Genomic DNA, 16945 nt, shown 5'->3' with positions numbered 1-16945 from the left:
AAGGATGGAAAGAGAATCCTCAAAGCAGCAAGAGCAACAACTTATTATGTACAGGGGAAACCCCATAAGGCTCTTAGCCGGTTTTTTCAACAGAAACTTTACAGACCAGGAGTGGCATGACTTATCCAAAGTGCTGAAAGGAGAAAACTTCTAACCAAGTATTCTTTACCCAGCAAGATTGTCATTCAGAACTGAAGAAGAGATTAAGAGCTTTCCAGACAAGCAAAAGCTAAGGAGTTCTTCACCACAAACCAGATTTATAAGAAATGTTAAAGGGGCTTCTTTAAGCTGAAAAGAAATGACACTAATAAGAAAACATGTAAAACTCTCACTGGAAGAGGTAAATACGTAACAAAGTTAGTAGCAACCATTAAATCAGGGCCAGTATACAACAAATCACTCTTCTCTAGCCCCCCATCTTATTTTATCAGTCACCAAGAGTTCTTTAACTTGTTATTCAAGTCACAGCACCATTGAATAAGTTAGAGCATCTTTATATTTATATTAGGAAGGCCATGCCTTCGTAAGAAAATACTCTGGACTGGATTTGAAGAGCTGTTTCATCTCACCTAAGGGTAGACGAGAACCTGCCAGTGCTGAGCAGCACTGGGTACTGGGGATGTGGCAGGCCTGAGCTGAGCCCCAGTCCTGCCATCTGGAAGCCATTGTCCCTGTGCCCTCTCATGGCATTCAGCACACATTCTACTCCTCAGTGATGTCAGGTCCTGCTTCAAAGCAGTTTCTTAGGACAAAGACATACCTGGAAATATTTCTAGACTCAGTAACAGCAGTGGTTCTGCTGACTTTGCCATGGAGCTCGTGGAGGGGAACGGGGGGCTCCTGGATCATGTTGCAGGCTACAGCAGGCAGCTCTGAGCACCTTGCTCCAGCCCCAGTGCTGAGCTCCAGCTGCTTTTCTAGGTCACATGTTCACCCCTTGGATGTGGTGAGAGGAAGTGTCTGGGGGAGGGAGGTTCCAGAGAGCCTTCAGCTGCCATTTGGGAAGAGCAGGAGCCTGGTCCAAATGGTCTCCTCCCGTGCTCTCCCCTGGGGGAGGAAAGAGGTCATCCTCTGGAAGGAAGCCACGGCTCTGATACGAGGGAGTGACATTTGGATGACTGAGACACAGCGTTGTCCATCACAGCTTTGTTTCTCCTTTGTACCTGGTAAACAGTAAATATTTGAATGGGTAGTATTTGTGTCCCACCTGAGAAATGGTTATCCTCAGCCCCCAGCATCAGCCAGATACCCTCTGCCCTCTTCACTCTGCATTTGCCCTTCCCTCCTGCCAAGTGACAGGTGGGAAGATGCTTCACAAAGGTAACATTACCAACCAGAGCCTCCCATAGAGGGGGAGGGAGGGTATTTAGAGAAGAGGAAAGCCATCAGGGGCCTCATTAATAATGAGTGCTTTAGAGAATAAATAATTAAGAGCTTTGGGGATTCTTTTAGAAGCAGAATGTTTCCACTCAGCTCTGCCTGCTGAAAATGTTTTTCCAAAAGTGTGTCTCTGGAATCAGGTGCGTGTGCTCTGCCCAGAGGTGTAGGAAAGGCCTCCTGCCGTGTTGTCCTCCTGGCAGCCCAGAGTCTGAGCCCCACTCACCATCCCAGAGGGTCGTCTGGCTCATCAGAAGGTTCACCCCAGAGGCCCCTCCTTCCTGCCACCAGCCTTCCCCGCACCCTTACACTCCATGAAGCTTTCCCAGCTCCCTAAGGAAAATGGCAGTTTGACTCCCCTTGTTTCCACATCTGGGTGTTTTCCTGTCCCCGTCACTCCTGAGGGTGCTCCCATGTCCTCTATATCACAGCGCATAGAATAGGTATCACCATCTTTTCTTCAAAGTCACTATCTTTTTAAAGTAAACTTTCTGTGGACAGAAAGGTTCACAGACCATATGTATACAGCTGTCTTCACAAACTGAGCGCACTTGTATAACCAGCACCCAGACCAAGAAAGAAGAAGTGGCCAGCGTTCCAGGGGCCCCTGAAGTCTCTGTTCATCATGCCCCCTCCAAACTATCCTGACTTCTAGCAGCATGGAGAGCTTTGCCTGTTTTGAACTTCCTATAAAGTACATTATGTATTCTTTTGGAAGTGGCTTCTTTCACTCCAGTTATGTTTGTGATTTATCCATGTTATTTATTTTCATTGCTGAATGGTATTGCATTGTATAAATATACCACCATTTACCCATTCTGTTGTTAATGGGCATGTGGGTTGTTGCCAGTACTGGCCTGTTACCATCCTTCTTCCTGTCTTTGAACATACGTATGCAATTCTGGTGGATATAAACTTAGGAATGATATTGCAGGATAAAGGGTATGATTGACACCTTTTTAAGTATACGTCCACCTGTGTGTTATGAATGCAGCTTCAGGGGTGGTGATAGAACAGGTAAGATGGGAGATGGCACACACCAGCCCCCTGCAGTCTCTTCCCTAGGTTGGCTTTTAATGCACAGGCCCTGGCAGGATCTGCTGGGCCTCAACTTCACACTAGGGCACTTTCCATAACTGAGTGCAGCCAGTAGAAGTAGCTCTTGTTCCTACCTAACATCTGTCCTCCCAGAACTCTGCACTATATCCATCTCAAAGGTCAAGATTTGGTTCTAGTAATCTTGGGGGGCCATGTCCCAGCCGCCTTAACAAACTTAATGACCTCATGATTCTGCCCAGCCTGACCTCCTCTCTACAAGAATGAGCTGGCTCCTTATCCTTCAACACCTACACAAGTCACCCTTACCCCAACACGAGATGGTGATTTCCAATTAACTTCCTCCTTTCACCCTCCCATTTGCTGACCTCTCCTTGGCCCCATTATTCCCTTTCTGAGCAGCTGTATCAGGCATAACTTGGGGCCAAGGTGATTTCATTTGATTCAGGGAACATATTACAGCTCCAGGAATTTACAGCTTGGCTATAACTCATGGATATGTTATTGGGTGAGAATAAGTTTTTTGGGGGCAGAACTTTGGACCCCCAGTAATTTGAAAGGACCCCAGTGAATTCTAGTTGGACCCACTTACCTTACACTGACCTCTAGATGAACTGGCAAGAAACACTCACTGTGGACCCTACATTCATCTAAGGCCTTGGTTTACTTAGGAAACCCAAAAGTCCCTAATATCCTCCCCATATACTCAGTGCAGCCCCTAAGTCATGTTAGAGTCACCTCTCCTTATTCTAGATTCCCAGGTTAAACAGGCTTTGTGGATCTCTGTGCCAGTCCCATGCAGGCCTCCAGACACAGTGCAGTCCTCCCATCCAAGGCTTCCCAAGGTCTCCTGGTCTGTGTGTCCTCTTAGAGTGGCAACTGTGGAAAGGCTGTGATGGTTTTTCCAGGTCCTGCAGATAAATGGGTATGCCTACATTTTTCTTTGTGAATTTTGGTGCCACAGTTCTTATAGGCAGATTCCTAAAATGAGGGCTGAAATTCAGTCCTTTGTCTACTGCACCTGGTTAAGGCAGATATCAGATGTTCATGGCTGGGTTATCACATTCAGGGTCTATACAATCCCCTTGAGTAGAATGGCCCCAGGAGGTAAGTCCATGATGACTGAGGACACTCAATAGTTGAAGGAAGCAGTTGGTATCAAAGGCCCCACTCCAGGACTAGGAGATGGCACACGCTTTTTAATACCAAAAGTGCTATGAGCTGAGGCCAATTCCCAAGAGAGTCCTTAGATTCAGGGCCACACCTGAGCACAAGGCAGCATCTGGGTCCCAGGCCAGACCCAGTCCTGGTTAAGCCAAACAGGCACAAAGCCAGAGCAACTTGGCCACAGGGCAACATCAAGCGACACCCACAGTCCTGAGTGTGGCTCCTCAGTGCCTCCACCTCATGCCAGGGCTGGTCTCAGGGACAGCCTCGGGACCTTCATTGTGGGGAAGAGACAGACGCGTGAGGTAGAGCAGAGGGAGCAGACCTAAACAGGAGCAGGGCAGGGTCTGACTGCACAGGCTCAACAGTGAGGAAGGAACAGCAGCTGGAGTTGGACTCAACAGAAGCTTGCTGCCCAGGCCTATTACTTACCTGCTGTGCAAGACTGACTGGCCTGCTTAGCGCTTGGGGGCTTCAGCCACATCCTCACAGAACTATGAGTGCCCCACCTACCGTTTAGAGTTGCTGAGTACAGCAGATAAGCTGACTTCTGGGGAAATGCTTGGTAAGCCCCCACGCAGACATGGTGCTTCTCTGATCTATGGTGCTGTCTTCACCTTGCAGTGATGCTTCCAATCTCTCAGGATAAGTCATCTGGGATTTTATACCAGGTAAAAGGCTAGGGCTAAGATGTCCTACCAGAGCCCAATTTTTCTGATGTCCCATCTCCAAATTCACACACACAGCTTTGGGCTGGGGACTGAGACCATACAAAACAAATCCTCTCCCCTTTCTTCAACCCTCTGGCACACGGACTTTCCAGCCATGGTTGGAAGCTGAGAGGGGGTCACCCCTCAGCAGTGGCCAGGGTTCCAGGACACACAGTCCCCAGCCCAGGCTTAGGTCTTGTCCAGGAGGCACATGAGCTGGTGAGCCACTGACCAAACTCACGGGCTTTCCACTTCTATCACACGTACCCAGCAAAGTCAGGCTCCACCTTCACTCCCCGTCTGAGGCCTCATCTTCAAAATAACTTGCTGGGTTTACGATTATAAAGCAGTATCAGTTCATCTGAAAAGTCTAGGAATGTTTGAAAAAGGAAACAGAAAACCATCAATGATACTGTGGCGTATTATTGACTTCGCCTTGCTTTTCAGTTGTATTTCCGTCAAATTCCAGGATCTGTCTGGTTCCTGAAGAATTCCTTCTGACCTTAAATTGCCCCTTCTTTAATCCTATTGCTGTGAGCTTGGGCCCTGAGGTCCTGTCTTACCCCCTTCATTCAGCACAGAACTGGGGTGGCACACTAAAGCTTGAAGGCATCCCCAGTTCCCAGTGATTGAATTGTAATGAGGATAAGATGCTAAATTAAAGTTTATTGCGAGTAAAAGTGTATGCAGTCAGCCTTTGTTAAGAGGCTACAATGAAATGCCTTCTAGAAGTTGGCAATACAATTAGGTAGCGTTAAATTAGTAGAATGCACGCACAGATGAGATTAGCTGCTTGCAGAAGTCACTTTAAAAAAACAAGTTAGCTTTTGTGAAGGCAGAAAGAGCTAGCCTAGAATGCTAGTCAAGGTATGACTAAACATGGAATAAGTAATGGCCTCATCAAAGCACTGAGATACTTGCAGAAAGAGTGTGTGTATGTGCCTACATGTTGGGGGAGGTCTGTGTCAATCACAGAAAAGGGGGAGAGAGGAAGAAAGCCTTTTGTTGTTTCTCCACCACCTGAAGTGAAGCTACACTGGGTGAGGAAGGAGCCTGTGGGAAGGTGTTCTCTGTGTTAGGGATGAGAAGGGAACACCCTTTGCTCTCTCCCAGGCTCACTCAGTAGTCTCCTGACTCAGCTTCCAGGTACCCTGAGAGTAAGACGGAGGCTGCAAGAGTGGGCGAGGCAGGCAAAGGGCCAGGCGTGCAAGCTCTTGATTGGGTTCCAATCCTGACTCTCACTACTTAGAAGCTGTGCCACTCTGGGCAAAGGGTTTTCCTTCTGGGGCTCTTCTCCTGGTTTGTGAAATTGGGATGCTAAAATCTTCCTTGCAGGATGCTGGGAAGATTACCATAGAAAGCAGTTAGGTAGCTGTTGAGCTATAATTAATATTAACCATGATATTATTAACCAATAAATGAATTTATTAATCAGTCCCTAGAGTAAGGTCATTCAATAAAAGCCAACCCAAAAAGAAACTCTTCTTTCTGAGTGTGCTGAATTAAAAAATTGAGCTCCCAGATCTGCCTCGCTGAGGTTTGGACCCAAGCCTTGGTGACCGGGTGTCGGCACCCCTGAGGACCAGCTGCTAACAACCGTCTGTCAGGACACATAGGAACTGAACACAATGACTTCACATGACATAAATACTGTTTGTGGGGAAGGTAGGGTTTATTTGTATAAACCTAATGTAGCAACAAAAATGTTCTTATTACAAAAGGTTTTGGGAGTTATGAGCAGTGACCATGAATGCATGTTATGGATAGTAATATTTGCCTGATACTTCATAAGGTTTTTGAAAAGTTTAAATAGGATAATGATATAAACTGCTTATTTGCTTGCACAAAGTAAGCACTCAACATAAATTTTTCACATGTTATAAATGTGGGTTTTGTTTAGTTTACACTATTGTTATTTGAATCAGAACCTCTCCAAGGAGGGGAGAGAAGGGAAAGAATGTTCCAAACTCCAAAATATCAGATTTGTGCTGGTAAAAAAAATGAAAAAAAAAATTCACATTTATTTTATAAGGTAGTATTTCCCTAAGTATTATACATAAAAGGAAAGTTGAACTGTCTGTAGGAAAACAATATAATTTTTAGGAAATTACAGAAGGATCAACATTGCACTTAAAACTTTAAAACAAAGGTTTAAAAAACAGCACAGTAAATGAATATTGCAAGGTATGCACAGCCTTAAAAAGTGTATATGGACACAATGGTATGAAAGCTCCATATTAAAACCTCTAGCAATGATTTGCTTTCAGAGTTGTTCAGACTATAAAAGGGCACTGCTCCCACATTAATGGAAGAAAGCACTCAAAGCACTAACAGAAACATGGCCCTTTCCTAATACAACTATCAATTATCCTTAATGATGACGGGAACAGTGACTTTTTTTAGTTTTTAAAAGTAGACAATTACAAAATTTAATTTTGAGACGTGCTCTTGTCCTTAGTTTGGATGCGAGAAATACGGACATCTCTGGAGTCACAGCCCTGAAGGGACGTGCAGACGTCCTCCTTTTCCCCCCTCCTCAGTGGGAAGAGACACAATCACATACTACTTACTGAAAAGCCGAAAGGCCTCCTTAATTCTGGCTCACACCTCCTCTGGAGAGGGGAACAGGAAAGAAAATTGTTACAATTTTGTATTCTCCTCATGTAAAAAGCCAAAATATGTTAATAAAATTTTGCAAATGAGATGGCATAATCAAGAGCTGACTATAAATATTATTTTAACTTGTGCTTTTTTTCTTGCGTAGTATTTATACTGCCAAACATATCTCAGTATTTTGGCAGATTTCTAAATTACCCAAATAGAGAAATTTATTTAAAAGGAGTTTGTTATGCTCAATCAGAAAAGAACTGTGATGTTTCAAATAGACCAGGAAGTAGAGGTTAAGAAATAAAACCACCCCCAGGATAGAATTAAATCCTAGATCAAATCTAAAAGGTACTTCAGAGCAAGAACTTCAGGGTTCTGTCCTGGTTTTTGTGGTTTTAATTTATATTTTATTACCTTGAAGAACAAGTCTTCTTTTTCCAGGAAAGCAACTGTTTTCCTTTGGAGTTTTCCTCAAATTCTCATTTCAAATCTTGAAAATTACAAGGTACAAAATACCTAGATTTGATTGTAAAGCCTTATTTATTAATGTACCAAATAGTCATAACCATAAGGGCATTTTAATTGCTTTGCCATTTCTCAGAAAAGTTATGAGCATATATGAAACTTGAAAATTCCAAAATAAATCTTCCAATAAGAAAGCTAAATTCCACACAGTACTTATTTTCTATCTTCTAATAGCTTTAACACCAACTTTCAAAAATGGGAATGGTGCCATGTTTCCACAAAAACCCAAGACAGTTTCTCCATCCACACAGCCCAACCCTTTGCTCCAAGTGAGCACACTACCAGGTCCAAATTATAAAGCTTTCCAATCTCTCAGTGTACAAGTATTAACCAAAAGGGTAGTTAACATAGTCCACAATACATGTTGCAGTCTAAACTTTTTCTAAAGTGCCTATACCTATGCTTATACAAATGAGCGATATAATATCAGGGTTACAGAGAAATTTTATATAATATCGAACAGAATAGACCTAGGATTTATGTTGAAACTGCACATTTTTATATCCTTATCAGTTCTTTTGCAATGCAGGCATAAAGAAACAATTCTGGTTCAATCATACATGATTTTCAGAGAATTATTAACAGTGCTAGGACAAAGAAATTCTAGCTTGTGCTTGTTTAGAAAAGGCTATTTTGAGATCCAGGAGCATCTGATAGTTAGAATCCAATGGAACATCTCCAATTCTATAAAATAGTAGTAAATGAAGCTTAGTGAGTTGTTGGTTATAAAGAGATTGTGCAAAAATTTAAAGTGATTATCAACCATTATTAAATCCAAAAATTTCATTAAAATCGTGGCTAATCTGAATGGCAGTACAGGAGTTTAAAAAATAGGAACCTAGGCAAAAGTTGTAGATATTACTGATAAAGGGCCCAGCCCTGACACAGCCAGCTCCGGAAACATGGCCCTGTGACCATTTGTTTCCATGCCTTTGGAGACCTGGTGGTTGGCTCCGATTGGCTTGATGGATGGGAACGTGGGCCCAAGTGGAGAGAAGTGCTGTAGAGGAAGAAGGCCCCCCCTAAAGCCCACCCAAGGGATTCCATGACCTCGCCCCTGGCAGATGCAGACAGGGCCCTGCTGTTGCTGTTACAGCCCGAGTTCACACTGGCTGACTTCACGGCTCATGGTTCAGCTTCTGAACTTGCCTTCAGCTGGGCACTTGGTCATGGGAGGCGCTGACAGCCTCAGACAGCTCATCGGATGTCTGTCCCTAAACCGCGGGGCCTAGGCCAGGCCTGGGCAGCTTCTTCCCACACCGCCTCGCACCCGCTCCCAACTTCTGCATGCCCTCTCCTGGGCCCTGCTGTTCCTACAGATCCTCCTTCCACCTTATTGGTTTTAACGTGTTGAGCCTTTACGTTTCAGTAAGTGGGAACTTTACGCTGCAGTCTCATCTAGCATAGAAAAATTTAACTAATACCATTTTCAAAGGAATATGCATACTCTGCTTTCTAAACTCTCCAGGTGTCTTGGGCACCTAAAACCTAACAAAGTGTTGTAGCCCATCACTTGGACTACATACATATACAACTAGAAAAGCAGATTCTGCCTGGTGATTTGTGAAGGATACCAAATGGAGGCTTCAGGGAAAAAAACAACAGGCCTCTCACTTCTTAAAATACAAATGAATGTGACACAGAAGTAATGTGCCTTAATGCTGACAGAGCATGAGATACCCTGAGAGCAGGCTCATGGAGGGTTAGGACATAAGAAGTATTTCTCTGTTTCCAACATTGATAGTTCTGGTTTCATTAGGCCATATTTGAAATTTCCTGGATCCTTAACTATGCCACACAGAGAGCAGATTTAGAGAAATGGCAGACAACCACCTCACACAAAAACACCTGGTATAAATGGGGATTAGGAGTAGGATTCTGAAGAGAGCTAAATAAGAGTTATTCACTATTCTGTGTGAGAAAAGAGAACATGTACAACAGACCATGAATATTACTGTAGTAAAAGTAAGTATTCTGCAAAATATTTCTCCTGACTTAGCAGTGAACTATTCCAACTGCTTTTGCATTTGCATAAAAAAATCCATGCATCATACTGAATTCTAATCCATTTCTCACCTAAGCCATTCTAATGCTTCATACAACCAAATGAAGCAGAATTAATCAAACCTATTAGATTCATTCCTAATCCCTAAAGGACTGCTGTCTTTAGCATTTCCATGCTAACTAAAACTACTTTTATTTTTTTAGGATGTCAGATGTGGCTGCCTCCTAAATCTAATACCTATATAACTTCCTAAAAGTCTACCCCAGACTGAAGAACAATTAAGAAAAGCAGAGAAATGCCAGGGGACCCACCCAAGAGGCCAGCCCAAATGCTGTAATGTGTTCCCCAGCTACAAGTGCATCTCTCCTTCCCCGGGGTTCACAGAGCATTCTGGGTACCATTACCTACATAAGTCATCTCCCCTATTGGACTGTGGGCCCCTTCATGCTGGGAGTCAGGTCTTATTCATCCTGTATCCCCATCCTACAGAGTGTAGGGGCTCAGCTAAAGCTAGATTGAGCGTGAAACTGAAGAGGTCATGTCTTCGTAAATGAAGATCTAGCTCAGCCTCAGGTCATGGAGCCATGCAGGCCGCTGGCCATAACTGGGGGCTGAGCTGACCTCCAGTAACCCAGAAGTGAGCTGAAGCAACACTGGCCCAGACCTGTGCAGGAGGTGGGCGGAAGGGAAAGGGGGCAGAATGGCCTCTACTAGGGCACACTCCCCTCCTCACAAGGGAGCCGATGCCGACGGGGGAGGGGCTGGCAGGACAAGGGTGCCTGTCAGCATGTCAGAAAGGAATGTCAGGCGTTTTTCTTCAATGAACCAGCTATTTAGGAAACATTGTCTCCTTCACTCTAGGTAGCTCCTCAACCATCCGTGGCACTCCGCAATCATTGCTTCATCACTTTCAAAGTTGCCAAGGAAATTAAGGCTGGGTCACAATTTATGACACCAGATGCTACATAGAAAATAAGTCAAGATTCAAAAAAAAAAAAACTAAGAAAAAGAATTTCTTAGTTAAGACTAATTTCAGAGTGAAGCTAATCAGCAGACCACTGAACTGCTATGGTTGCTAGAGAGGGGTAGAAAATACCAACTGCACTGGAAAAGCATCCCTCAGACGAAAGTACAAAAGCCCCGCATCGATCAGAGGTCTCGGCCTCCTGCTCGGGCTCTCACACGGTGGTTTCTATTGTTTCAATCACTTCCAGATCAGACTGGGAAGGGGAGAGAAGGGTGCACTCGTCTGGCTCCCAGCTGCTCTCTGGGCTGTAATCTTCTTCTGAACTCAGTTCCGCTCCTTCTTCTGTGTCCTCATCACATGATTCCACATAGTGAGCCCCAATCGCATTGATCCCAGAGTCCTCAGAACTTGAGGGAGAAGAGCAGTGATCTATTTTTGGTGTATTGCTCTCTTTTGAAATTAAGGCATCGTGTGCAGAGACCTCCTCAGGCCTCATTTTGTGGGAATGTGGCGCTGGCTGCTTCTGCACATAACACATCTTCCCATTAATACATTTAACCTGATAGTTGTCGATGAAGAGGTCTGAGATCATACAGTACCTTGGCGAATCAGGGGGGAGGGGAGGCTGGAAGACAGATGCAAATTTCAAAAAGTGTTCAGTGAGTGACACTGAGATCTGAATGGTGTTTGTGGGTTCCCGAGGCTTTGCAGGAATCTCAGTGCTTGGAAGCTGTTCCACAGGGGTCATAGGCTGATACACATATTTGCCTGTGGGGAACACAAAAAAGGTAGTTGAAATCTAAGAGTATTACAGAAATGACACTTACGGAGCCATCATGGTTTCCTTCTGAGGATTCAGAATTTTTTTTTTAATCCTTTCACCTTTCGACACATGGACCAATAATGGCTGGCGCATTCAGAATATTTTAAAAAATATTTCAGTAGCATCTCAAAAGAAACTAGTAATAGAATTATTCAATCATTCAACACCGTTATAATCAATTAAAAATAGAATATGGTATGTAACGTCATAGTATTTCCATCTGAGAAACTCAACACACATTACAAATCTTAAATTTGAATCTAATGCCTCTGAAGTAGGTGGGTGGATACTATGATCCTTAATTTACATACCACTTGAAATGATTTGCCCCTCACACTAGAATAAATAACTTCCACAATACAGTATGGTAAAAACACATTGTAAAATAGTATAATATACTATAAAGTTATTCCATTTCATATTTAATATGCTATTATATACATTTACAAATTGGAGGAATACATACCTATTTATTATCAGGATTAAAAGGCCTTCACATTTTAGGTTTCTAAGTTTTAATCAGAATGTACATATACTCACATATTTAGTAAATAATGGCCTACAGGATTGTCCTGGTTACCTTCAATGGCTGTATTAAGGTATAGGGTGTGAAATTATCTCTTTCAAGACCAAAGTTCATCAGTGGCCTAAGTAGATGTTCTGGATGGGCACAATGCAACCTAAGCCGAGCAGAAGAAAAGACCCAGGTAATTGCCCAGGGTGACCTATGATGTTTCTGGGAAACCAAGAAGCTCATTTCCAGACCTTCCCTGCTGCTCTAGGCCCTCAACTGTTTCACATAGTTTACATGGAAGTGAAACCAAAATGGATCCGTTCCTGATGCATCTCTTTCCTATTCTCTTTTACTTCACTCAACATTAAGCAAAGCCTCTCATATGCCAGGTGCTAAGTAGCTAGAGATGAAAATTACCCAGTCAGTAAGCCTACAATGATTCCAAATAGAAATCTGGAAGAAAAAAACCCTGAAAAACTCAGAGACAGGAGCACAATTGTGAAGCATCTTAGGTTTTTCCTAATGTGGTTGATTTGTCAACCAGTCTATACCGTATCTCCTGCACATATTTATGACAGGGCTTTTTAACCTCAGCGCTATTGCCATTTGGGGCCAGATAATTTTGTTGCAGGGGCTGTCCTGTGCACTGCAGGCCGGTGAGCAGCATTCCTGGCCTCACTAGATGCCAGCAGCACCTCCTCTGTAGCCATGACAAAATGTCTACAGACACTGTCACAGCCGTGGAAGGGCAAAAGCGCTGCGGCTGAGAATCACTGATACATGACATCCTTGTGAGCATTTCCTTGCAGGCCAATCACTCATTGGGCATGGCACCTTTATTTCTTAGACTGAAAATTCTGAGACAGGAGTCATATTTGTAATTAGATTTTTTAAGATTTTTAGTAAGTTTACTAAGGCATGGAAGCAATTTCAGATCAGAAATGTGAGCAGCAAACTAGACCACAAACAGTCCACCATCAGTAATCTATTAAGATCAATCATGCCTGCATTTTTCACTTTTATTTCTTGATTCCTATACAAAAAAATAGGCTTAGACATCACAATTACCTTGTAACTAAATTACTCAAAGTATATTCACCTTTCTGGAGTAACACATGGAAAAGGTACATGTAAAATTGTTAAGCCTCATGTGCCCAGGTCTGCCTCCAAGCCTGGACACGTAACATGCAGACCCTATGGTCAGGTGAAAACACAAGCCGAACAGGCCACACCTGCCAAAGGGACTGTGTTAAAATATGCCAGGTGTCTGCAGTTCTCTGTTACCAGTAACAGAGCACAGTAATAGCGCTTGTCAGGCAAAATTCAAATGAGGAAAGCCACTGAGAATGGTAGGTCTTCTGTGCGCCACGTCACCAGCGTTGTCAGCTGAAGGGGCAAGGAGGCTGACCGCCGAGCCTCTCCTCCAACCCACCAACCCCAGGATTAGAGAAAGACATGTCTGGCCAGGGACAGAGAAGAGACTTTGGAGAATTTGGGGGGTTACTCCCTTCTGTTCACCAAGTGTCTAAAACACTCGGAATGGAGGTTTGGCCTTTCCCATTCTTGGCTGGTAGACTGGTGGTGGCTGAGCCAGGAGGCTGGATGGCAAGCCCTCAAGAAGTGCTTGCTGCAGAACGCTGATATGGTCAGGCACGCGCAGGTGGCCTCTGGGTCAGTTCTCCATTTGTCACAGCCATAGGAGGTTCCCGGAAGCTCTTCCTCACACTCAGAGGGACCAAGGCTTTATTTAGGCCAGAGATGGAATCTGGGAAGCTGCCTTTGGAACTTCCCTAAGCACTCTCTCCTACCCTCACTTGACCCATACCACCCACCCTCTGCTTCTTTCTCCTCCTTTCTACCTCACCTCTTCAAAATTTCTTTGCTTTTTCTCTTGTTCCCCATTCTTCTACCTCTTTCTCTCTCTATTCCTCTCTCCTTCAAAGCTCTATTCCTCTTCCTTGAAGTGTAGTAAAAGAGAAATGCAGCCAGAAGAGGAAAATGAGTAACTGTTGCCCAGATTCATTTCCTTCTACAAGTTATACCTATTAAATACTCTTACTCAGAGCTAGGGTGACAGCCTGTGACCTGGTGATATGGAGACACAAATGCAAAGAGGAAAGCAGCACAGAAAAGCAATAGTAAAGATAGCTAGAGGAAAAGCAAAGTTTGGTAAACATCTTTCAAATATCAATTAGTTAGTATGTCATATTATATGGTTTGGTTTGCTAAAAACATCAATAATGAACAAACTCATATCAAGAATTAATTTTGTAGAGTCCAGTTTAGTACTTTGCTCCAATCCCCAACTTCTACCTTGCAGTAAAATATGTTATGAATCCATGCTCACAATGATAGCCCTGAAGTATCACAAGATCCTGAATTATCAGAGAGATTCAATTATGTCCACTCTACTGTAATTCCTAAGAGAATAATGACACTCTGCAATAGCAAGGATTGAGCCAGGAAATTCAATAATCACTAATATTCTCTTAACAATCCTCTTAAGGGTTACTATGTTATTAAAGAAAGAAATGGGTGAGACTTTTAAAACTTAAATCTCTACAAGGAAAAGGTTCTGAGAGAGAGACAGGGCCTGGAGAACAGCAGAACAGAGGAAGAGCTAGAAACAGTATGATCCAGCAATTCTCCTTCTGGGTATACAGCCAAAAGAACTGAAAGCAGGCTCTCAGCAAGTTGTCTACCTGTGTTTGCAGCAGCGCTATACACAGCAGCCACAAGGGAGAAGCAACCCAAGTGTCCATCAAAGGATGAATAGAAAAACAAGATGTGATGTATATGTTCAATGGAATATTATTCAGCCTTAAAGAATAAGGAAATAGATGCTACAACATGGATGAACTTGGAGGATATTATGTTAAATGAAATAAGCCAGTTACACAGCTACATGCAAGAGAATGAAACTGGATTATTGTTTATCCCCATACACAAAAGTACACTCGAAATGGATCAAAGAGCTGAATGTAAGTCATGAAACCATAAAACTCTTAGAAGACAACACAGGCAAAAATCTCCTGAATACAAACATGAACAACTTCTTCCTGAATGCATCTCCTTCAGCAAGGGAAACAAAAGCAAAAATGAACACATAGGACTGCATCAAACTAAAAAGCTTCTGTACAGCAAAGGACACCATCAGCAGAACAAAAGGTATCCTACAGTATGGGAGAAAATATTTGTAAATGACATATCTGACAAGAGGTTAACATCCAAAATATATAAAGAACTCACACACCTCAACACCCAAAAAGCAAATAACCCGATTAAAAAATGGGTGGAGGACATGAAGAGACAATTTTCCAAAGAAGAAATTCAGATGGCCAACAGACACATGAAAAGATACTCCACATCACTAATCATCAGGGAAATGCAAATTAAAACCACAATGAGATATCACCTCATACCAGTTAGTATGGCCAGCATCGAAAAGACTAAGAACAACAAATGCTAGCTAGGATGCAGAGAAAGGGGAACCCTCCTACCCTGCTGGTGGGAAGGTAAGCTAGTTCAACCATTGTTGAAAGCAGTATGGAGGTTCCTCAAAAAACTAAACATAGAAATACCATTTGATCCAGGAATCCCACTCCTGTGAATTTACCCAAAGAAACAATTTCTCAGATTCAAAAAGACAAATGCACCCCTGTGTTTATTGCAGCACTCTTTACAATAGCCCAGATATGGAAGTCATCTAAGTGTCCATTAGTAGATGAATGGATAAAGAAAATGTGGTACATACACATAATGGAATACTATTCAGCCATAAGAAAGAAACAAATCCTACCATTTGCAACAACATGGATGGAGCTGGAGGATATTATGCTCAGTGAAATAAGCCAGGCAGAGAAAGACAAGTGCCGAATGATTTCCCTCATTTGTGGAGTATAACAACAAAGCAAAACTGAAGGAACAAAACAGCAGCAGACTCACAGACTCCAAGAAGGGACTAGCAGTTACCAAAGGGGAGGGGTGGGGGAGAGGGGGTGGGAGGGAGGGAGGAGGGGATTGAGGGATCTCATGTTTAGTACACATGGTGTGGGGGGGTCACGGGGAAGACAGTGTAGCACAGAGAAGGCAAATAGTTACTCTGTGGCATTTTACTACACTGATGGACAGTGACTGCAATGGGATATGGGGGTGCATATAGTAACCACATTGTTTTTCATGTGAAACATTCGTAAGAGTGTATATCAATAATACCTTAATAAAAAAAAAAAGCCAGTCACAAAAAGACAAATATTATCGATTTTACTTACATGAGGCACCCAGCATAGTCAAATTCACAGAGCCACAAAGAATGGTGGTTGCCAGGGGTAAGGGGGTAAGAGGGTAAGAGGGAATGGGGACTTGTTGTTTAATGGATATAAAATCTGAGTTTTGCAGATGAAAAGAGTTCTGGAGATGGATAGTGGACATGGATGCACAACCATATGAATGTAGTTAATATCCCTGAACTCTACATTTTAAAATGATTTTATGTGTATTTTACAATTTTTCAAACTAAAAATATTAATCGGTATAATTTGCTATATTAATGGACTGCAGGGGAAATTCCATATGATCCAGAATATAAAAAGTATTCTTACAATTCAGTAATAGAAAAACAACCAATTTTAAAAAGGGATGTGTAGCTATAAAAGGGCAACATCAGGGATCCTTTTAACAACAGAAATGCCCTATAATTTGTATTGCTATCAATATCTTGGTTTATGATACTATACCATTGTTTTGCAACTGTAGTGTCACTGGGGGAAAGTGGGGAAATACATATGATCTCTGTATTTTTCTTAAAACTGCACATGAATCTATAATCTTTCCAAAATAAAAATACAATTTAAAACAAGGGAAATACTTCCATAGAAGTGATGTCCCGCCATTTTCAGCACACCTGGTGGTGTATCTCATTTCAGATGATGTTAATTTTGAACATGTTTAATGGTTTCTCCATTGTGAAGTTAGTATTTTTCTTTTTGAAATCATTAAGCATCTTGTGAAGAGATATTTTGAGACTCTGCAAACATTCTGTTTCTCATCATACCTTCACCTACTAATTCTTGCATGCATAGGTAGATCTGGTCTGCAATAATCATTACTGTGGTGTTTGCCAAACAGTGGTTTTCTGTTTCCAACAGTCCTACATTTAAGAATTAGAATTCCATGTAAGCAAAAGCTGCTGCTT

The 16945-nt window shown here is 42.7% G+C and overlaps 1 protein-coding gene across 1 annotated transcript in view; it reads right to left on the bottom strand.

The window, feature by feature from the left end:
* Positions 1–6287: 6287 nt before the first annotated feature.
* C3H3orf70 (chromosome 3 C3orf70 homolog) overlaps positions 6288–16945 on the bottom strand; it is a 94943-nt gene continuing 84285 nt past the window's right edge. The window contains exon 2 of the mRNA XM_037024096.2: positions 6288–11182. Within this exon, the coding sequence (XP_036879991.1) occupies positions 10626–11182 (557 nt within the window). The 3' untranslated portion in view covers positions 6288–10625. The remainder of the gene's footprint in view (positions 11183–16945) is intronic.

Source organism: Manis javanica, chromosome 3 (genome assembly GCF_040802235.1).
Source record: "Manis javanica isolate MJ-LG chromosome 3, MJ_LKY, whole genome shotgun sequence".
Taxonomy (NCBI): domain Eukaryota; kingdom Metazoa; phylum Chordata; class Mammalia; order Pholidota; family Manidae; genus Manis; species Manis javanica.
Note: the sequence above shows the minus strand (reverse complement) of the source record. Positions and strands in the feature narration are given on the sequence as shown.